The sequence below is a fragment of the Cryptomeria japonica genome, chromosome 5, assembly GCF_030272615.1.
Source record: "Cryptomeria japonica chromosome 5, Sugi_1.0, whole genome shotgun sequence".
NCBI classification, from domain to species: Eukaryota; Viridiplantae; Streptophyta; class Pinopsida; order Cupressales; family Cupressaceae; genus Cryptomeria; species Cryptomeria japonica.
The window spans coordinates 901,788,552-901,812,052 of NC_081409.1; the positions used below are offsets into that span (position 1 = coordinate 901,788,552).

Genomic DNA, 23,501 nt, shown 5'->3' on the forward strand with positions numbered 1-23,501 from the left:
GGATGCATATAAGTCACTCGGATGATGAAAGAAGCATTTGCATTATTGATTGGACTTGTTCTTTGAGGGCTCCTATGTAAAACCTCTTTCTCCATCAAAATCACTTCATTTTACCCCTCACAAAAAAAGGTTATCCTCTTGACTCATGGCCTCTTTGCCAATTATACCCCTCCAATGCAAAGGCTAATAGCTAAGGACTCCAACACTATCCTAGGAAGTGGAAAAAAAAGTGGGGGTCCCCATTCACAATGGAGCGATGTGCGAAAACCTCACAACAGTACCTTTCCCACAAAGTAACCCATAAGGGTGAAATTTTCAAGACATTTGTGGGCTTCATCAAACTTTGGAAGTGGAAGCACAATATTTGGGGGTGGGTTCGGAGGCATACCTTGTGAAACATCTTCGAGACGGATTTCCTAGGTCATTTGGCTGGGGAAGCCACGGGATGACATTTTCAAGCTTTCAACTTGTGTAAGCATGTCAAATTATTATGTATTCAACTTAACATGGTCAAGAATGCTTCAAGAAGATACATTATTTGAGCACTTGAAAATCATGTAAGCATGTAAAATTTCTACTTACTCAACTTAAAATGGTCAAAAAGAACTTATCAAACCATGGTATAATTTTTAAAAATTAATTCTAAATTCTCAACATGCCAACTAAAATTATATTGTAAGCTTTATGTACATGACAAAATAACAGAAAAAAGACCTTTTCATAACATACAAATAAGCAAAATCTGCATTCAGTTTGTTGCAAGCATTATGTATATTAAAGTATTCACATAAGTGCTTGTGAAATATCAAGTACACTATCTAGGTAGGAATATATTTAATTCACTAAAATAAAGGGAAAATGGCATACTCTGGGGACATATAACCAAATGTCCCAACCAATTTTGTTGGAAATGTAAAAGAAATGCTTCCTAGTACAGATCCTGTAAGCTTTGTCAATCCAAAGTCAGCAACCTGCATTATGAGAAGTTGCGCATTCAAATGTCAAACAGGAAAAAATTTGTAGTTACATGAGATTTATAATTAAATAAGTATCAAGAAAAGGATTTTTAATTCTTTTACGAAATTCTCGCAAGAGGCCTTGAACTTGTAAAAGAATCAAAAACAAAAAGATGAATAAAAAAGCAATGATTCATAAAAGGATTACATTGGAAAGTTAAAAATCTATCACACTTAAGGCTAGAGAAATATAATATATAATTATCTATTTATAATCTTTATGAACGAAAAAAAAACTGAAAAGACCAGCAACTAGCTCATTAGTTATTTAAAAGAACAATTGATGATACACTACCACTTCCCCAATATTTGTTGAAGGAAAGGTTGTCTTTTCAGGTGGCAAGTTCAAACACATGACCATTTTCAAGATATTGATACAAGCATTCCAATTCTCCAAACTTGGTTAGGACCTTGTAAGTGCAATTGCTACTGAAATTGAGATCTTTGAGGGGCTTGATAATTTCAGAACTTTTTATTAGTGATTTTAGGAAAGAAATGAGGAACCAATTTTACACAAAAAATATTATTTTCTCAATTATCTTTCTTCAATGCATATTCAGTTATATAGGAATTTATCTCGTGTTATAGAAGTGTTCCTATAACAACTCTCTAACATTGATGAATTGTTTTAAGAACTCATAATACAAACAAATAATCACTCAACCAATATCTTAACATACTGACAAACCTAACTAATACTGTAATATTCCTAAAACAATACCAACACCCCCCCTTGAATGACAAACCTAATAAATTTTTTCATTACATCATTTTGAACTTGGCCATATGAATAGTTCACTTGTATGAATCCATCCTGAAACCCATAGATAGTTTGCCTCTATAGATCTATCCTAAAATCTACATATAGTTTACCAAGCAACCTCTTCTTATGGAACTATCCTAAAATCCACAAGTTGCATCATGTGTTAAAGAGCTTTATAATAGATCCATACTAAAATCTATCAAGCTTGTCAAGGCTCCCTTAACCTTACGTCAAATCAAGACAACTCATTACCTATCAAACTACACGTGTTATCTTAGCATCAAGCTAGAATACAAGTACACCTGCCACCCTCATACCTTCCTAGTGGTTTATTCCACAACTTCATATCTGAACTGAGATTTGGTACAACACCCCTTTTGTCCTACATTGTCCATCAAGACTAGTGAATGACTTAACAATAGACTTTGACTGACACATATTGAAAACAACTTTTGTAAATAAGTAATAACACTCACACTCAACAATAATATTTTAAAATGCAAATTCCTCATCAAATGTTTGAAGAGCACCATCACCACCTTCATCAATGTCACACTCTTGAATGTTTTCAAATGCAATCAATGCTTTTGGCTTGAGCTTCTTGTTCAACAATTCCTTAGCCTTTTGAAAACAGTTGATTTCAATAAGACCATTTTTGTTACAATGGTAACATGTGCAATGATCTTTGGATGAGGATTCTACCTTTACTATTGATGCATTGACTTTGGTTGATGGCTTTCTATTGAATTGGTATCCCTTGAATTGAGCTGCAAAAGCACTTTGTGTGTCTTGTGAATGAAAACTTTCAAGTTGCATCTGTCTTCCTTCCTTTTGCAGAAGTGAAGATGACACTTTGTCAAAGTCAAGTGTCTAAGTTTCAGCAATCAAGTATAGTGATTCAATAAAAGCTCCATAAGATGTTGGCAACCCTCTTAATACTATGCTGACCACATCTTCATCATCTATCTTTTTCTTCATTGACACCGATTGATCATGCACATCCTTAAGATGCATGATATAGTCTGAAACTGAGCCTCCTTCCTGTAGCTGAGAGGAGCATAGTCAATTCCTCAAAAACAATGATCTGCTTGCTTCTGAAGCCTATTACTTATCACACATAAATGAGAGATATTGCTATTTGTGCTAGTTAATTCCATATGTATAAGGTTGTTGTGCATTTTGATTCCAGCTAAATCCCAACATGGTATCACAGCTTTGCTTGTATGTTCTTTCTCGTATCTAAGTGATCCCGCATATCATTGGAGTGTCATGGACTCAAATCATCATCCCCATTGAATCCAGAAAGGTTGAGAAAAAAAATATATCGTTTCTTCGGCAAAAAACGGTAACTTCATTTTTTGCCAAAAAAAAATTTCTTGTAGATTATATGGAACTCTATTATGTACAGATATTTGGGCGAAAAATAAAAATATTTTTAGAAGAGGATAAAATTACCCCTTGTGCATTTCACCATTTTTGGTACACATTTTAAAGGTTTTTTATGATATTCAATCCAATTTGGTTGCCAACAAATTTCTGTTGGACCTTCCTATTGTCATATAAAGGTGCAATATTGGGGTTCTATTCTAGTGCGAGTTGTAGTCCAAACAATCTATACAGCCCAGCTATGGGTGCTTCAAGGCCTCCAATTTACTCAATTTGATAGGGTTTATTAAAAGAACAACATGATGTCATCTTCCTAGGCATTTCATTGTGAGAAGCCAGATCAGAGCCATCCACTCTTTTTGCATTCTTCATCATTTACAGTTTGCCATGCTTACTTGATGGTTAGGAAGTAATGTGGAAGTTGTGAAAACATGTTAAAATCCAAAAATCTGCCATCTGCTAACTAGCGGCCTGCACAATCATCATTGAATCATAAATAGTGATGTTGTAGCTCGTCCACCATCATAGAGAAACTTGTAGAGAAACCTTGCTTTCAACAACTTCAATTTGTTAGCCAAGGTTTGTCGTTCCACCAAAAGATCGACCTATTAACACTCGATACAAACAACAAAGATAAACAAACCACAGGAGGCGGTTAAGCCATGTTGTGAGTCCCCAAGGGCAGCACTGAACAACCAAGGGGATGGCGGGCACACACCTTCCAACAATCCCCCCCAGTGCAACTGAGGGATTCAAACCCATGACCTGAGCTCCGATACCATTTGAGGTTTGTCATCACGCCAAAAGATAGACCTATTAATGCTCGATACAAACACCAGAGATAAACAAACCATAGGGGGCTGTTAAGCCATGTCATGAATACTCGAGGGCGGCACTGAACAACCAAGAGGAAAAAGGGCACACACCTTCCAACACAATCAACCCTCTCTCCCTACTACATGCTGATTGTGGTTTCTTTGTTCATAAGTTTGGTGTTTTTTTTTTGCACCCACAGGAAAACTGCAACAAGGTGTACAAATTGCATCCAAAAGGCTCAGTCAAAAATCTCAATGTTTATGTAGAGGCATTGTGGTCCAAGCAGTGTCCATACTAGTACACCTCTATCATTTGTTAGCAATTATTTTAGAGCATGTGCAGAAGCTAAACGGCTTCTGTATATTGAGGGCGATGTTATTCATTTGGTTGTCACACTGCAGTCACAAAGTAAAAAATTTTGTTGCTATTCCATACAACAAAACTGTAAGGAGTCTTGGGAATTCCAAGAGCAGCATCCCTCAAATTTGGCCTTTCTGTGAAGACCCCTTGTCCTCTATGCTGGTTACTGTTGTTTTGTTTATTGCTGATGGTTTGTTTGGTGTATTTTCCGATTGTTTATTTGCTTTTTGGGAATTTTCAGATATATTGAATGCAAGTGATAGACAAATGATCAAGCACATAGAATCTTAACAAGATGCATTCATAAATACATGAATTTCATAGATATAACATAGAACCAATTGTTTTGAACCCTTATAAATTGACTGAAATCAAAAAGCAACTACAATGGGACAATAGGAACCTGAATTACTGATTCAATCTGTTACATAAGCTTTTGTTTACACCTCCAAAGGCTGTGTTTTGATCTCCTATAGTATGTCGCTGCCTTCTAAATTATTTCAGAATTCTTTTGTGCTTTCAAAACAATAAATCGCCCCTCAACAGATAGCGCCCTTATTGCTGACTGCGGCTGTCATAAAGCAGGTCATAGCTGAGTGTAGATGGCTCCAAAGCACTCCTAAGTATCAACATATGATTGCCTGCAATCTGGTTCTTCAAATCTGCTTAAAACACACTGACTTCTCATTCCAATTCGCTCAATATTGATCTTTGTCTGAAGCCAATCAACTTAGCAATCTTTAGAAGTTATTCACAACCTCAGATAGCTGCTGCAGAGAAGATGCTATGCTCTCCAATGCCAAAAAGCACAAGGAATCACAGAAACCCTTGTCTCTGTTTTTCCCAAGCCTCAGAGAATAAATGAAGTTAACAAAATGCTCAAGAATGAATGAAGTTCAATTCATTTGCACATATATATTCTTCTCAAAAGTTTGACCCCCTCCAAAAAGCATTTAAATCATTAAAATGAAATAATGTTTCATTAAGTTCATAACTTAATAATCACCTTGGGTTAGACGCCAATTAATTAATTGACTATTTGGCCCCTCTTTAATGATGACATGACCCTCAATATTAAGTTAAGTTATAACTTAATATTATATCCTTTTCTAATTAATTTATATCTATTTGAGCTAAATAAACATTAATAACTCCATAAATACTCAATATCTCTGAATGCCGTTAGAACTTGGTGTTGAGCTGAGGTATCTACATATGACCACACGCCTTACTAAAAATAGTAAGGGTCCCCCTCTATGTAACTCTGACTTAATATAAATAGTAAGTAATGCATACGGAGTCCAGGAGACCTCAAATGAAAGCCAAAACTGCTAATCGCTGAACACTGGAGATGATACAAGCCTTAGAAGACCCTCTAACCATCCTCATTAGCCTACGAGGGTCAAAATAATAGGCTAATCATCCAAAACCCATGTCTGCTAAAATGGGGACATTACAGTCTGCCCCTCCTAAAATTGCTTCTCCCTAAGCAATCTCGACTACAAATAAACTTCTCCACCTAGATCCCAAGTGAAAACCTCTGCAATGTCCCTGTTGTCACCAAACAACTCCCGTAACACTAGCACATCAAGTTGAGCCTGCTAGATCAACTCATCCTCGCCAAAAGGTGTCACTAGAGTAAGAGTCTCGAGTGGAAGCGACTCATAACACTGATCTTGGTTGCTTCCAAACTTGGCACACGATATGCTATCATACAAACTGTCCATCACATGAGCCACTGAACTGTGCATCTGAAATAAATCATGTACATAAGGATCAAGGGTAAAACCGTACACACTCCTCACTATGTACACCTCAAAAAACTCATTTGTGAATCCTGTCTGAAATCTCGATGCGCTGCTAAGATCTCAAACACTACGATCAATGCTCACCTCAGGATTGGGGTCGTGAGAGTGATCAACATATATCTCAAAGAGTGGATTATCACATGACCATGTAGTGTCTGTCTCAAACAAGGGATTGTTCACAAACTGAACAACACCTCCATGATGTTTCAAATCATACCACTCTGTACCCCTAGAGTCATGAGAAAACGTGAACTCCTCCTGAATGATCTCATCCTCTATCTTCCTATTCTCCTCTCTACAGAGAGAGATAGAATGCAAACTCCCATATACAATTCCCCTCAATACATAAGTCCTATTATTCAATTCAAATTTCATTTCCAATTTAGGTACGTTGACGGTAAATATCCCAATGTCTTGGAGCAATTTCATGCCCAAAACTAGATCCACTGCACCCATGTTGACCACATAGAAGTCAGTTTGTAGCTCATAATCATTCAGCTATAAGGTGAGATTACCTATCCGTCTGGTGCACATGAGGGTATATCCATCTACAACTCTGACTCTAAATCTATTGAAATCCTCTGTCTGCAATCTACATCTGGCCACAAATCCCTCATCAATAAAATTACGCGTTGCTCCAATGTCAAGCAAAGCAATGCAACGTTGTCCACTAACTATTCCTCTGAATCGGAAAGTAAACTCATCCTGCTCATCAGCAAATAATGCCATAGGAGATAGATTCCCATCAAGCCCAAACTCTATTGAAGCTTTTCCACCCTGATCATCCCCTGAAGCAACTTGCTCACCTGAAATTTCAGCATTTGAATCCTCATAATATGCCCACATTATACGATTTGCCTTTCCCTTGGGCCTCAAAGGGCAATCGTGCTCTTTGTTGTAAGGCTCCTTCCACCAAAAACACAATTTCTTTTTCCTTAACTCTTCCCATGTCTCTTCATCCATCATGGTCGCTGATTTCTTTTTCTTATCAGCAAATTGTTGGGGACACTCATTGCTGGTAGAAGGAACATCTTTATGCAAACTCTTGTTTTTGGGGGCTGCGAACTCCATACTTCTACCCTTCTTCATTGCCTCTTGTAATGATGATGGGTCAAAATCTTTTACCCAGCCTCTCAAAGGTTCTAGAAGGCCCTCAATGAACAACACAATTAATCTTTTCTCAGAGATATTGGAAACCATAACAGATAGTCGCTAAAAATCTCCAATGTAGCTCTCCAAGCTCCCAACCTGCTTAAGCTGAGCAAGATCTCTAAAATAAGACTCTGGATATATCTTATCAAATCGCTCAACCAACCAATCAGCAAACTCCTACTATGAAGTGATAAGATTATGTTGCAAGGTAACTATTCCATTATGCCACCAATCATTAGCCACTCCATCTAAATGCAATGTAGCAAATTTAATTGCATCTCCCTTTGTCATAGGCCATAAGTTGAAGTAGGTGTCCAACTTATGAATCCATGACCGTGTTGTGACCTTTCCACTTCCATCAAATAGGGGTAGGGTCAATTTACTGGTAACATATTCCAGATCCATGTTCCGATTCCGTGATCTCCTGTCTTGCCTAGCTCTAGCATGCTCCCTCTTCTAAGTCGGGAACCTATCAAAGTTCAAATTTTCTCTTACATTAAGGGGTAGTAAGCTCCCTTCATCATGCATTGTCATGACATTGTCCACAAACATAGCATCATCATCTTCCCCTACTCCTTCTGGCTCATTCCTCAGGAAAGTAGGCCTAGTAGGTCGATCAACCGTATGTGTAGGACTTCTACGGGCCCTGGGAGTTCCAACCACACTCATGTTATCTTCCTGCTCACCATTCTGCCTTCTAGAATTAGCCAATTGTTGTATAGCTGAGATGAGTTGCTGCAATGTATCTGCTATACGCTGCTGCCCATCCTGTAATCCTCTCATGGTTTCCCTCACTTCTCTAGCCTCATCACGTGGTGGACTATTCTATCTTCTATCACCCATGGTATCCTGTTGGATGTATAAATTTTGATCTTTCTGTAGTAATGCCCTTCTACGTGTATAATACCTCTGGGGACAAACTTCTTGGGGCTGCATGCGAAGCCTTTAACCCTCCAGGATGGCAGGATCAAGGCTTTGATACCACTATAAAGACCCCTTGTCCTCTATGCTGGTTACTATTGTTTTGTTTATTGTTGATGGTTTGTTTGGTTTCGTATTTTCCGATTTTTTATTTGCTTTTTGGGAATTTTCAGATATATTGAATGCAAGTGAGAGACAAACGATCAAGCACATAGAATCTTAACAAGATGCATTCATAAATACATGAATTTCATAGATATAACATAGAACCAATTGTTTTGAACCCTTATGAATTGACTGAAATCAAAAAGCAACTACAATGGGACAATAGGAACCTGAATTACAGATTCAATCTGCTACACAAGCTTTTGTTTACACCTCCAAAGGCTGCGTTTTGATCTCCTACAGTATGTCACTGCCTCCTAAATTATTTCAGAATTTTGTTGTGCCTTCAAAATAATAAATCGCCCCTCAACAGATAGCGCCCTTATTGCTGATTGCAGCTGTCATAAAGCAGGTCGTAGCTGAGTGTAGATGGGTCCAAAGCACTCCTAAGTATCAACATATGATTGCATGCAATCCGGTTCTTCAAATCTGATTAAAACACACTGCCTTCTCATTCCAATTCACTCAATATTGATCTCTGTCTGAAGCCAATCAATTTAGCAATCTTCAGAAGTTATTCACAACCTCAGATAGCTGTTGCAGAGAAGATGCTACGCTCTCCAATGCCAAAAAGCACAAGGAATTGCAGAAACCCTCGTCTCTGTTTTTCCCAAGCCTCAGAGAATAAATGAAGTTAACAAAATGCTCAAGAATGAATGAAGTTCAATTCATTTGCACATATATATTCTTCTCAAAAGTTCGACCCCTCCAAAAAGCATTTAAATCATTAAAATGAAATAATACTTCATTAAGTTCATAACTTAATAATCACCTTGGGTTAGACGCCAATTAATTAATTGAATATTTGGCCCCTCTTTGATGATGACATGACCCTCAATAATAAGTTAAGTTATAACTTAATATTATATCCTTTTTAATTGATTTATATCTATTTGAGCCAAATAAACATTAATAACTCCATAAATACTCAATATCTCTCAATGCCGTCAGAACTGGGTGCTGAGCCGAGGTATCTGCATATTACCACACGCCTTACTAAAAATAGTAAGGGTCTCTCCCTCTATGTAACTCTGATTTACTATAAATAGTAAGTAATGCATACGGAGTCCAGGAGACCTCAAACGAAAGCCAAAACTGCTAATCACTGAACACTGAAGATGATACAAGCCTCAGAAGACCCTCTAACCACCTCATTAGCCTACGAGGGTCAGGATAATAGGCTCATCATCCAAAACCCATGTTTGCTAAAATGGGGACATTACACTTTCAAAGGCTAATGTAATGTCCCCTTTTGGGATTTGCGGTAATTTAGTCCTGAGACAAAAATTCCAACTTAATATGAGAGATGTTATACATTAGTAATATAATTTTATATAAATTGAATATATTTCTTTATAACATTTAACTTGATGTTCTAAGAAGAGATTAGAGGGTAGAACTTATCGTGATAACATTCTCTGTTTTGACATTAGGAGGAATGCTATAACTGATAGGATCCATGATGTCTGCAGATCTTAAAGTGCTGCTCCTCATTTATGATTCTAAAATCCTACAATATAATTAAATATATGCACACTACTTTTAAGAAGCCATATCTGATATATTATCAACTTCCCTATGCTTTTAGGAATAACTCCTTGCTGTTCCTTGAGTACTCCATAATGGGAATAGCATCCATATATATATTCCCTTCCTCCACCTTTCCCCTTCTTCATTTTATACTTTCCAAGAGGAATGATTCACTCAGGGACATCTCCTTTCATGAATGCACTTAACTCTCCATTTGATTGCACCCTTTCTTTGGACAATTTATCTCATAGACAAAACATTTTTACTATTGGTTCTTAGTTATGGATCGAGCTCTTCCATGGTTGTTATTATCCTTAACCAAACCATCACACCAATTTCATTAATGTCTGTGCTATTTGATTGTTGGCGGCATTATTGTACACGGGAATAACATTAGTTAATTATGTGTAATTGTTTTGGTTAGTTGGCAATCGAGGGGTGGTAGTTGCGGTGCGACGGTTGGCGCTCGCACCCCCTCGGTACCCTTTTATACTTTGGAATGTAACTTGTAACATACACTTATTTTGAATAGAACATCTGATATACTTTGTGTGATATTTACGGCATTATTCTGCATTATGTTCTTTATGCCTTAAGTTATTCACCCGAGAGGGCAAACATTTGGCACCGGCCTAGACGTACTCGGGAACGGAAGACACAGATGGCGCACAGATACAATGGGCCTACCCATTGGTGAAATAAACCCAGAGGCCGACGACACGCGAACAGAACTTTACACAGGAGAAGACACGGCAACGCGAGAATTTTCAATTTTGCTCCAGGTAGCCATTCAGACCTACGTCCGATGAGAGGCGGCGGAGGCAGAAATCCCACCAAGTGCCGTGTGGACAGCACTGGAGGTTAGCCCGGCAGTAAACTGGTTGATGAACCACCTCCCCCGGTTGCTTGCACAGGCATCGCTGGCACAACAGGCCCGCCTGGAGGAGATTGCCCAGGAAGAGCGACAACAACAAATCCTGCAACGCTATGAAGCGAACAGTTGACGGGAAACGGAACGAGATGGCGCCAGGCAAGGAGGGAATTGAACCTTGAACTTCTTATTTTCAAATAAAAGTGTCATTGACACGAGTTGTATTTGAGCAGATGAATTAATAAAGACATGTTTTGATTTATGTATTGTGAGTTATGGGAATGTGCGACAATTAATGCCAAACCTATTGAATAGAGATAGAAATAAAAAACCAGAAACGAACAAGTGGGAGGCCGCGCAGAGGGCCTTGATTCTGGAGCAGCAAGTAGAACGTAGACGGAGGTTGAGGCAACTTGCTGAAGGACGACCTGCCGAAGGGGGGCCCGAGGGGAACCAAGGAGGTGTCACGGAGGGTCTAGAGGCCGAAGGAAATTTCTACGCGTCGCCAGATCATCGTAGGATGCAGAGCCACGAAGACTTTCTGGAAGAAACAAGGTTATGGCGAAATCTAGTCGAGGAGACTCGGGATCAGTTTAGAAACTTATCCCATATGCCACCGAGTGAAGATCACCAACGGGAAGCAGGAGTGGGCGCGTGTGAGAGCGAAGGGGAGGGCAACCGTATGGGTGTAGGTGCCACACACGATAGGCAAAACACCGTACCTCCAGTCGTCCACGTAGGACACACCACCAACGCCACCAAAGGAAGCAGCGCAGGGCCACAGACACAGACACAACCGCCCCCAGGAAGACGACCAGGGATGGCAAGTAAACAAAAATTGCCAAAGTTCATAGGGGACGGCAAGGAAGACCCCTTACGGCACTGCCGTACATGTGAAACCATTTGGTCTGCCAACGGAGTGACAGACTAGAATGACTGGGTACAGCAGTTCCCAACCACGTTACGTGGAGTTGCCATAGATTGGTACTCCGATGTAGATAAGCAAAAAGTGGCCACGTGGGCCAACCTACAGAAGGAATTCACGGAGGAGTTTCGGTTGCTCCGTGATGACAACGAAATTGTAACAGAGATATACAGTACCAAACAAGGTACCAAGGAGACAGTACGAGCATACAGCAGGAGACTGAAGGAATTGTTGGGTAAAATGGAAAGCCAACCAGCTGAGGGCTTGAAAAAACGATGGTTCGTTGAAGGATTGAAATCCTCCCTACGGAAAAAAATGAAAATTGTACCCCCGACGTCATATGACGACGCCTATAATAGGGCGATGGACCTAGAGAGCGAATACAAAACATCAAGGAAGAAGAAAAGTAATAAATATTCATCTGACGATGATGAAGATTCTGACGGGGAAAGCAGCAGCGGTGGCAAATCGAGTAAAAAGGTGCATGCTCTCCAAAAGGACATGGAACGAATGTTGAAAGAATTCAAAGCCATGAAAGGGAGTACAAGTAAGATGGAAGAAAATGATGTGTGGTGTACCGACTGTAGGAGTGACGGACACACCAAGGGGTCCTGCCCCAAGAAGGCTTTCTGCGACATTTGTCAGATTGTGGGACATTTGACAAAGGAATGTCCCTACAATATGAAAACCAGGAACCAACAAGTTCTCTTCACACAAGAGCAGCCGACAATCAAAACTTCGCAAACAGCCAACAGTAATGCATCATCTAGCAGATACCAGAACAACCGGCGAGGGGGGAGGACCAATAATAATAATAGGAGCCGAATCCAATATGATGCAAAGGGATGGCCAATGATCCAGTGCCGAGCCTGCAATCAATGGGGCCACTTTGCAAGAGACTGCACCTCAGAAGAAACTCCACAAAAACTATGCAAATGGTGTGGGCCTAGAGACCACGATGATGGAACTTGCCCAAAGTCTGGAGTGAACCTGCTCAACATCGACAGGACGGAGGAACGGGTATTGGCAATCACACGGTCACAGGCAAAGAAGGCCACATACCCGGACCCTCGCACAGAGAAGCAGCGGGCGCTGGAGGCCAAGGCTGAAGTGGCGAAGGAAATGTTGGCACAAAGGAGCACCCAAGAAGCGGTAAGTACTTCCCGATCCGAGGCAAAGGAAAATATCCTGAAGCAAATGCTGCATATTGAAGTGCCGGTGAAAATGAAGGACCTCCTGGAAACAATGCCGCAATTATGTACGGTACTCCTACGTACGGTCCAAGTAACCCTGCACAATCAAGCAACCCGGAATACGGATGGTTCCGGCAGAACACCTACAGACCCATTGGTCCTGACACTATACAGTGGCCGGCACCCGGCGGTGGTAGAAATGGAAATACTGGGCACCATTCTGACTGACACTATTGTCGACGGCGAGTCCGGAGTGAATGTGCTTCCGAAAGAAACCTGGAAGTAGCTTGGCAAACCGACACTATGGCCGTCAACCTTCAACTTACTGGGAGCGGATCAACATGGTATCAAACCCCTTGGAACGCTCATGGCGCAACAAGTGACCATCGGGACACAACCATTTGTCCTCGACTTCGTGGTGATTCCGCTAGCCAAGAAAGGATACGACGCCATTCTGGGCAGAGGGTGGTGGGTGGCAGCCAGAGTGAATCACAACTGGAAGCGTAACACATTGTCAATGGAGAAAGCCGAGAGAAAATTTATTATCGACCTGAAAACACAACTTGTGAGTGAAGAACTTGCATCAGAGTCGGAATCAGACGGCGAAGGTGGAGTTGACAGAGGAAAATAAGGAAGGGAACCGAACGAGGAAGGCGTTCTTAGAATCCAAGGATGTTCTGAGGACGAGACCGATTCCCTTAATGGGCTCTTCCACTGGCAAATGGAGGACTATGAGCTGTTGTATGGGTGTAACATGTTGTAGGTTGACGAGGATCGGGACGAGAACGAATTTCCGCCAGCGTACGGGGAATACACCGAAGGGGATGCCCCGGTCAACAAAGTACCAGCACACAGGTTTGACATGACAAAACCAATCCGGTACGAAGAGTCCATAAAACCGACAAACCTCGACACGGAAGCAGAGCCAAGAAACATCCTGGTTGGCGACAACTAGAACCCAGTCCTGAAAGCCGCCGCGTTTAAAATATTCATGGAATACAAGGATTTATTCGCTTGGACGTATAAGGACCTCAAGGGGGTGCCACTAGAATTGTGCGTACACCAAATTTCACTCGTACCTGGGGCCATACCTGTATGGAAGAGGGCATACAGAATGAATAAAAACTATGCGGCAAGAGTGAATGATGAAATTGAACGTATGCTCGAAGCAGGGATTATTTTTAAAGTGCAGACCAACGAGTGGGTATCGCCCATAGTGATATCCCTTAAAAAGGAGGCAAACCAAATACGAATCTGCATGGATTTCAGATGCCTTAACGCGGTCACCATAAAAGACCCGTTTCCAATACCATTTACGGATAGCATCTTGGAAGAAGTGGCCGGTCATGAAATTTATTCATTCATGGATGGATTTTCTGGGTATAACCAGATATCCATCACCGAAGAAGACAAATTAAAAACTACCTTCATAGTGAAGGATGGCGTGTACGTGTATAATTGAATGCCGTTTGGATTATGCAACGCACCAACGACCTTTCAACGGATAATCCTTCACATATTTGAAAAGATGTCAGTAGGGAACTCCAAGGCATTCCTGGACGACTGGTCCATCTACAGTAACCAAGATACACATTTGGCCGCACTTGGCGAATGCATGGAGAGATGCAGGCGAGCTCACCTAGCACTCAACCCCAAAAAATGCAGATTCATGGTGCCTCAAGGGAAGCTGTTAGGACACATAGTGTGTAAGGCTGGACTCAAGACTGACCCAGACAAGATTCGGGTGATAGTGGAAATGGAGGCACCCACAGATGTCACGGGAGTCAAATTCTTCCTAGGACACATAGGGTATTACAGGCGATTTATCAAAAAATTTGCTTGAGTATCCTGCCCTTTGGACAAGCTGACAAGGAAAGGTGAACGGTATATATGGGGGACGGCTCAGGAGGAGGCCTTCCAAGAACTGAAGTCACGATTGGTGGGTGCGCCAATCCTAACATATCCTGACTGGGACAAAGAGTTCCATGTACACGTTGACGCATCCAACTTTGCCATAGGGGCCACATTGGCGTAGGTTGGCGACCACGGGCTAGATCACCCGGTCTACTTTGCAAGCAGACTCCTGTCGAAGGCAGAGAAAAATTATAGCACCACAGAAAGGGAAGCCCTCGGGATGGTGTACTCCGTCCAGAAATTTCGACATTACTTGCTCGCCACCCCGTTCACATTCTATGTGGACCACCAGGCTTTAATGTATCTGGTAAACAAGCCAATTATCCAAGGACGAATCAGCTGACGGCTGCTATTGCTGCAGGAATTTACATTCAACATTATAGTAAGACCTGGGAAGAGCCATGTGATAGCTGACCAGCTGTCGAGAATCCAGTCAAGAGAACCAGCCGAAGGAGTGAACGAAGATTTTCCAGACACTCACTTATTTCGCATCGCGGTTCTCCCCGCCTGGTACGCAAGCGTGGGGGAATATTTGTCGACATCACAGTTCTCGAGGGAGATGCCACCAGGAGAAAGAAGGAAATTGGTACTGAGCAGGACATTCCAACTCATTAATGGCCTATTGTATAAAATGGGGCCCGATCAGATCCTACAGCGATGTGTCCTAGAAGAGGAAATTCCAAGCGCCTTAAGGGAAGCACATGAAGGGCCCGCAGGTGGACACATGGGGCCCGACACCACGGCGAGGAAAGTTCTGTTGGCAGGACTGTGGTGGCCGACACTACATAATGACGCCAGGGAGTGGGTAACAAGTTGTGATACATGCCAAAGGGCCGGACGGCCATTAAAAAGGGATTTTATGCCCCTCAACCCATCGAATGCCCAAGAACTATTTGAGAGATGGGGGTTGGATTTCGTAGGACCATTAAAACCAAGTAGAGCCCGACGATGTAGATACATTGTAGTGGCAACAGAATACTTGACCAAGTGGGTGGAGGCACGGGCCTTACCCGACAATTCGGCGGTAAATACAACAAAATTCATCTATGAACACATCCTTACGCGGTATGGGATTCCAATCCAACTGACGAGTGACAAAGGAGGCCATTTTGTGAATCACATAATCCGATTGTTGACAACAGAGTTTAAAATCTTCCACTCCTTATCAAGCCCCTACTATCCACGGGCGAACAGGCAGACCGAGGCGACCAATAAAATAATAATGTCGGTGATATATAAGTCTTGCGGAGTGGAGAAGGATGACTGGGAGGAGCGCCTACCGTCAATACTCTGGGCATACCGAACAACTTACAAGGTAACTACTGGACAAACTCCCTTCCAGGTAATGTATGGACAAGAAGCCGTGGTGCCAGTTGAATTCATGGTGCCGAGTCTTCGGATCGCCATCGATAATTGACTTGGCGACATGGAAAGCCTGAGGGAGAGACTGTATGCTTTGAACAAATTGGACGAACGAAGGATGATGGCTCAGTGGGCGATAGAGACAGCCCAGCAAAGACGGAAAGTTTGGCATGACAAGCATCTTCGGCGAATGAAGTTTACTCCCGGATAGCTAGTGTTGAAATTCAACGGGAAGAACGAAATTAAACCTGGGAAATTCAAAGTCCGATGGTTAGGGCCCTTCCGGATACGCAAGGTCAATACGAACGGGGCGATTAAGTTGTGGACGCTGGACGGGAAGGAGATATCAGACACCGTCAATGGGTCGAAATTAAAGGTCTATCACGAACGGAGGGAACCGGGACCCTCCAGTCAGTCAGTCCGCTAAAAATTGGAAAAAAAGTATTAAAAATTAAATTAAATTAAATTAAATTAAAAAAATAAAAAATAAAATTAAAAAAAATTAAAAAAAAAAAGAAAGTGACCACCGAAGGTGGCACCACCGAAGGTGGCACCACCGAAGGTGGCACCACCGAAGGTGGCACCACCGAAGGTGGCACCACCGAAGGTGGCACCACCGAAGGTGGTCACACCGACGATGGGGCCACTGGCGGTGGATGCCACAGAAGGTGGTCGCCGGCACACACCCCGCACAACATTAAAACACTGCCCCGCACAACATTAAAACACCCCCGTCGCACTTGCAAAATAAAAAGAAGCACAGTCCGCACAACTGAGCACCACGCGACACGCAAGGGAAGAAGAAGCACAGCCGCACACGCCGCACAGCCCGACCACCACGCGACACGCAAGGGAAGAAGAAGCACAGCCGCACACGCCGCACAGCCCGACCACCACGCAACACGCAAAAGGGAAAAAGAGGCGAACGGGAAAAAATAAAACCCCCGCAAACACACCACGCAGCCACGCAAGAGGAAAAGAAAGCCATAGCAGTCACGCACGAAGACAACCCAGCCGCACAGCAACAACCATACACAAAAGAAGAGGGCCGTTACGAAGGTGTACGATTTTTATTTTAACAGGCAATCAGTTATATAGCGATTAATGGATTCAGCAGGGAAAAGAAGTTGGAAAAAACAACTGCACGCTTCTTCCAGTAGCAGCCAGAGGGATACAGATAGCAATAGCAGGATTTTAGCGTCAGGAGTACATGTTGCAGGCGGCACCATGGATGCCAACGCCCGACAAAAGCAAAAACAGAAGGCACCACAAGCTGCCATAAGTGCGAAAAACACAGTGACGCCACAGAATATTACTTTTGAAGGCCTGAATGGATCGGAATGCCGGAAATGGTGGCAGGACACCCTCGACAATGACCTGGTGAAGCAAAACCTCCGTAAGGCACAAGTAGAGTGGGCTGTTCGGATGCCCGTGTTCCCTATCTGGGAGTACGAGGGTGCCCTACGTTTCATGGTGGACACCTTCGACAAGCACACATGCACCAGCACGTTTGAATACCTCCGGAGGGATGTTACTATATCCTTCAAAGCAGGGGATTTCACGAGGGTATTCGGCATTCCAGGCAGCCAGGGCAAGAAAATAGACTTGAAGGCCAAAAAGATGACGCGGGAGGAGAAGGAGCGGTGGATTAAATTAATCTCCCGGAACTTGACGACAGCAAAGTTGGACAACGTGGCTAGTGCCACGAAGGGTCGCGGAATCCGTAAGACTTTTGTTGCGGATGGCCACTAGAGATGCATTATGGATGTCATCAAAAGCAGATTGACAGGGTCAGGTAGGGCGTCGGACATCGCCCTCCCTCAGATTATGCTGATGAACGGGTTGATGAATGGCATCGTGTATGATTGGGCCGCGTTACTGGCAGAGCGCATGTATGAGTTTTTGATGCTTCAGCATCGCACATTCTATATGCCTCACTACGCTATAGGGTTATTCCTGGAGGCCACGCGGGAAGTAGTGCCGGAGGACGAGTTGGAGGTACGGCCGCAGGGACCGTTGACAGCAGGAGAGCCTCCAATAATGTATCGGAGGCACTTGGACATTGGGCACTCTTCCACGAAGCGAAAATGGGCGGTAGATATGGCCTCGGCCTCAGGAGAGCCTGACAGCGAGAGGGATTCCAACAGCGCGGAGGATTCAAAGGCGGAAGATGAGGACGACGATAGCAGCCAGGCGACGGAGGAGCCTGTACGAGTCCTGTTTGCCCCACCCCTGTTACCGATGGGCACGCTTGTGCCATCATCTGGCGTGGGCAGCACCTGTATTCTGGCCTTCAGGCAGAGCCATACGCCTGTTACACTTGGTCCCCTCCAGCACGAGTACCAGGGAGCATCACCGGGCCAAATCATGGCGACACTTACCGAGGACATGGTAGAGTCAGGGACGGAGGAATCGCCGCATCGGGTAGTGGTCACTGAGGAGCAAGGGCTAAAGGAGGTGGAGGTGGTGGATACCGAGCCTCACGTGCGGTTGGACGTCGTGGGTAGTGACGCAGTGGTGACTGTTTCTGCTTCCTTGTTGGAGGAGCCGACGACAGCGAACCATCCCCCGGTCACGGAGATGCGTGCTGACCTCGAGGCTATGCAGAGCCGGCTCACACAGCGGTTTCAGATGACACTGGCACAACCGGAGGGAGTTGTTGTATTCTCACCGTATCGAGAGACTAGAGCAGAGGTAGTCGACTTGGATGACTCATCAGGGGAGGCACATGGACTCACAGTTGGGAACGAGGCGGGGGAGGTCGCCTCTGCTGGGCAAGCACCAGGAGATGGTACACCTTTGGTGGCGGAGGAGGTACCTTCACAACAGGATACAGTTGTGCCCGTTCCACCAGGGACTTCACAACCTTCGGCGCAAACGGGGGAGGATATTGAGACCTATCTAGCTAACATGGTTGATATGGTGACGAGGGGTAAGCGGGTGGTGGCCGCTGCCCAGACGCAAGCATTGCAGCAGGTGGTGGTGGAGCTAGAGCAGGTCTTACAGTTTATGCGGGTGGGCTACCCGGCAGCCTTTGCTACCTGCTTTGAGTCTCAGGGGTGGCCGACTGCTGAGACAGAGGGGATGTTCCAGGCTTGGAGGTTGCGTCAACCCGTTGTAGAGAGTCGGGTTACGGCAATTGTCTGCGAGATCGAGTAGGTCTACCAGGATGCCTATTATACATTGAGGCATATACAGCAGGAGTCTACGGCCCGCGAGGCTGCACGCGTCACATTGGAGAGAGATGTGGCTAGCCAGCAAGCCTCATGGGCAGCCGAGAGGGTGCAGTTGTTGGCACAACTAGAGATGGCCCGCACAGAGACGGCTGAGACCTGGGTAGCGAAGGCCGAGGTAGAGACTCGTCTGGCAGCCGAGCAGACTCGGTTGGTCTGTGCGACGGAGGCAGTGGATACAAAAGAGAAGGAGTTGCTGGAAGCCGTACACATGGTGAAGACAACTTTGGAGAAAGTATTGGTGGCGGAGCGGGATGTGACTGCATGCACTCAGCAGGTGTATGAGCTCCGCGCCCGCTTGGCGGCCTAGACACCGACATCTCACCCTTCTTCTTCAGGGACGCTTCCTCGGCCCCCTCCCTAGTTTTCAAATATGTATATTGTATAGGTTGCATTATCTCCATTTTTGTAAGTCGCCTGGAGACGACTTTTCTTTTTGGGGGGGATGATGTTGGCGGCATTATTGTACACGGGAATAACATTAGTTAATTATGTGTAATTGTTTTGGTTAGTTGGCAACCGAGGGGTGGTAGTTGCGGTGCGACGGTTGGCGCTCGCACTCCCTCAATACCCTTTTATACTTCGGAATGTAACTTGTAACATACACTTATTTTGAATAGAACATCTGATTTACTTTGTCTGATATTTACGGCATTATTCTGCATTATGTTCTTTATGCCTTAAGTTATTCACCCGAGAGGGCAAACATTGATTACTCATTGTAATCGTTGTTTTTATGTTGATAATTAACTACTAGCAAATGGTGTTAATACTCCCCTATAATCACTGGAGATATCTTAGCAGATTTGATACAATCATGTCGCTACTTTCATATAGATTACTAAGTACATTATACCGCCACCTTAATTTATTAATCTCTGCCATTGATAACGATATGCGTGCTACTCTTCAATGTCGCTTACTTTGCATGTTTATTCAGTATTCATATCACTACCACCAATCACTCCTTATAAGGAATCTCTATTTCTTAACCAATCATGGCTCTATGTATTCATCCAAGGTGAACTGTCTCTGCAGAAATAATATCAATGAATTAATGATATCAATACGAATGTTATGCCTTTGAAGAGTAATCGTATCCATAAGCAAGCAATACGTGCCACAGAAAACTGCTCCATATGAACCATCCAAATTCCGTAAAAGAGACTTATATCCCCTGCTACTAGCCCACGTATTCATACGTCATACGATCAAGTTCACATGTAGAACTGTCTAAACTGGGCAAAGATGGTGGTGTTCTTCCGGATTACTATCCATAAGTATATACAACCGCCCTAATGTCCAAGGTGAATGATCAACTAATCGATCCTGAGGTCCAATGGGAAGTTCAATAATCAATGATGCTTAGAATGATGTTTTCAATCTCCTTTTTTATATCTCCTTAGAGATATCTCTTTTCAAATAGTCACACCCTTTCAAGTAAGTCATATCTCTTCCTACATAGTAACCGCACCCTTTAGTTAATGTAAGCACTTCTCTTTGCTTTATATATAATCACCTAATCTTAAATGATGACTGGTCGGTCATCATAATCCCTTCAAAAATGATTACATATTAGTTCTATGTTTATCTTTAGTGAATTCTCGATCATATTGAGTGTAATGTCCCTAGTAAGGCTCCTCTGATTTCTTAATATTTTTGAAGTATTAATGATTCCTGGAGTTTCTAATGGCTGGGTTCGATAGATATCAAATAAGAGTTATTTCCAGAATGCTTCTTGAGAAAATAATAATATTACTATAGATTTATATTAATATATTAAATAGACTTTTTCTGTACAGATTTTATATAACATTTTTAGGCAAATTCGTTGTGAACTCTGAATTGTGAACTCTGAATCTGAATATTGCTATGCACCCATTCTGAATATTGCATTATACTTCTCTGAGAAGTATTTAGCGCCTGATGACTATGGATGAACCCGCTACCTCTGGATGGTCTTCTTCCATTTGCAACTCGATGTTGTGGCTATGCTTCTATAGAAAATAGTGTTTGATCTTCCCACCTTTGTCCTACGCGATGAGCCAGCAAACAACTCCTGTTTTCCTCCTCTGTACCTTCTTGCCCGATTGTAAATGTCTTCCTATATCGTATTATTGAAATGATCAGTCACGAAGCCAAAAGACACGTCTCGATAACATCTTCTTTCCTTAATGCTAATCGCACCACTAATCACTGCATTAGATGCTTAACGTTAATCACCTCCTTTCATCATGTTATCGATTATCCTTCTTGCTAATCGTGGTTTCCTTAAACAGATCGCTAACCAGGATATTGATATTATTGCATACTTCTAATCCCAATTAGATAGCATAGTTAACGGATATGGTGTTGTAATCATCTAATGATAATCGGGATTGTAAGTGTGAGGCGGCCATTAATATTCCCTTAATAGTTAATTCTGCATAGACAAACACCAATGATAGTCTTTTGACCAGTCGACGATATTCAACGCTAATCTTCCACCCGTAGTGATGCTTGGATCACCATCAATATCTTGCATACCAATATCGCTGCTTATGACAATAATATCTTTCCTTGCTAATTGTTATTACAAAAGCTCGCACCCTTGTTGAGCTATCAACTCAACAACCTTGTGAAACATGGAAACAACCCCGAAGCGTGGGACCTTGCGCAAGGGGTTGAATCTCCGAAGAAGGCCAACTTCCTTCTCAATCCAAGTGCAGGTATTGAAACAACTCAACACCTCAACTCCTACTTCTAAACTACCCTAACAACTTACAGAGGAAAAGGGAAGAGAGAAATGCTTAAAATGAAAGGAGGTGATGCACCAAGATAAGAGATTGTTCCTCTCCCCACCCGAAATGGCACGAGGAATCAACTGAAATACCCAAGAGATGCACAAACTTCAGTTGCATGAGTGACCCAAACGCATGTATGGAGGTTAGAATTTGCTAAGTGTCAAGAGGGGAGAACGAATCCCACAAGTCACACTCAGAAAAATCAAGTGAACACAGCATATATGGAGAGAAGAGCCACAAAACATACACTTATGATGAAGGTAAGGAAACATACACAGCATGCATAAGTTGAAGGAAGGCAAGAATGTAATTTCAATTCATTCAAAGGCCAAAGGCCAAACTTATAGTTGCAGAAATGCAAAAATAATTACAAATCTTCAAGAGAAGAGAAAGAGCGTTGGAAAGCTCAAGGCAGTAGGGAGAGAACCCTTTACAGTGAGGCTTAACAACCTTATATAGAAAAATGGTTACAAGAGTGATCATGACCCCTGCATGTTAGTCCGGGAGTGCAGGGAACTGCATGCACTTGACTTCTGTACATGCAAGCAACCTAGCCATACCCACAAAAGGCAATTTTGAGAAGGGTGGATTGACTGACCTTCCAAAGTCAGAGTATGTAGACACGACATAAGTCACCACAACAAGCATTGCCCCGTACCTCCCTTGATGGAAATCCTACCAAAAACATTAAATGCACCCCTCTAGCTCCACAAAAAAAGGTGCATAAGTCACCAAAGCTGTCGAACCATTTAAAGCTTTAAGTGTCGATCACGCCATCCAGAAGTGTTGCAAGCCAAAAGTAGTTTGGAAGACTTCGGAGACCTAGGTTATCGAAGTTGGGGAAACTTCGAAGACCTAGGTCACCGAAGTTGGGGGAACTTTGGAGACCTGGGTCACCAAAGTTGGGAAGAACTAGGAACTTGGGAACCTGGGGGTTCTGGAGTTCTGGGGTTGAAGACTTAGGAACTTGGGAACCTGGGGTTCCGTAGTTCCAGGGTTGAAGAACTAGAAACTTGGGAACCTAGGGGTTCCAGAGTTCCGGGGTCGAAGACTTAGGAACTTCCTTCTGACAAGACAACACTTCACACTTCATAATTCCATTGCTTTTCTCCTTGATCATTTGGGGCGGCGCTGGTCCATGGAACATATCTCTGATCGGTTCTCACTGATGGACCAAGGGTGTCGTAAAATGACAACATTTTTGGTGATTTTTGCGGGATGCTTCCCTGCTAAGCATGAAGTCCAAAAGCCTTAAGCATCCATTGGGCACTGAGTCATTGAAAAGACCCAAAACATGTGTGCA

General features: G+C 43.0%; 1 protein-coding gene across 3 annotated transcripts in view; it reads right to left on the minus strand.

Moving 5' to 3' along the window:
* Window positions 1–23,501, minus strand: part of LOC131034672 (chitin elicitor receptor kinase 1) — a 175,772-nt gene that overhangs the window by 79,449 nt on the left and 72,822 nt on the right. For all 3 annotated transcript variants that reach the window (XM_057966244.2, XM_057966243.2, XM_057966245.2), the window contains one exon: window positions 868–971. In XM_057966244.2, the coding sequence (XP_057822227.1) occupies window positions 868–971 (104 nt within the window). The remainder of the gene's footprint in view (window positions 1–867; window positions 972–23,501) is intronic.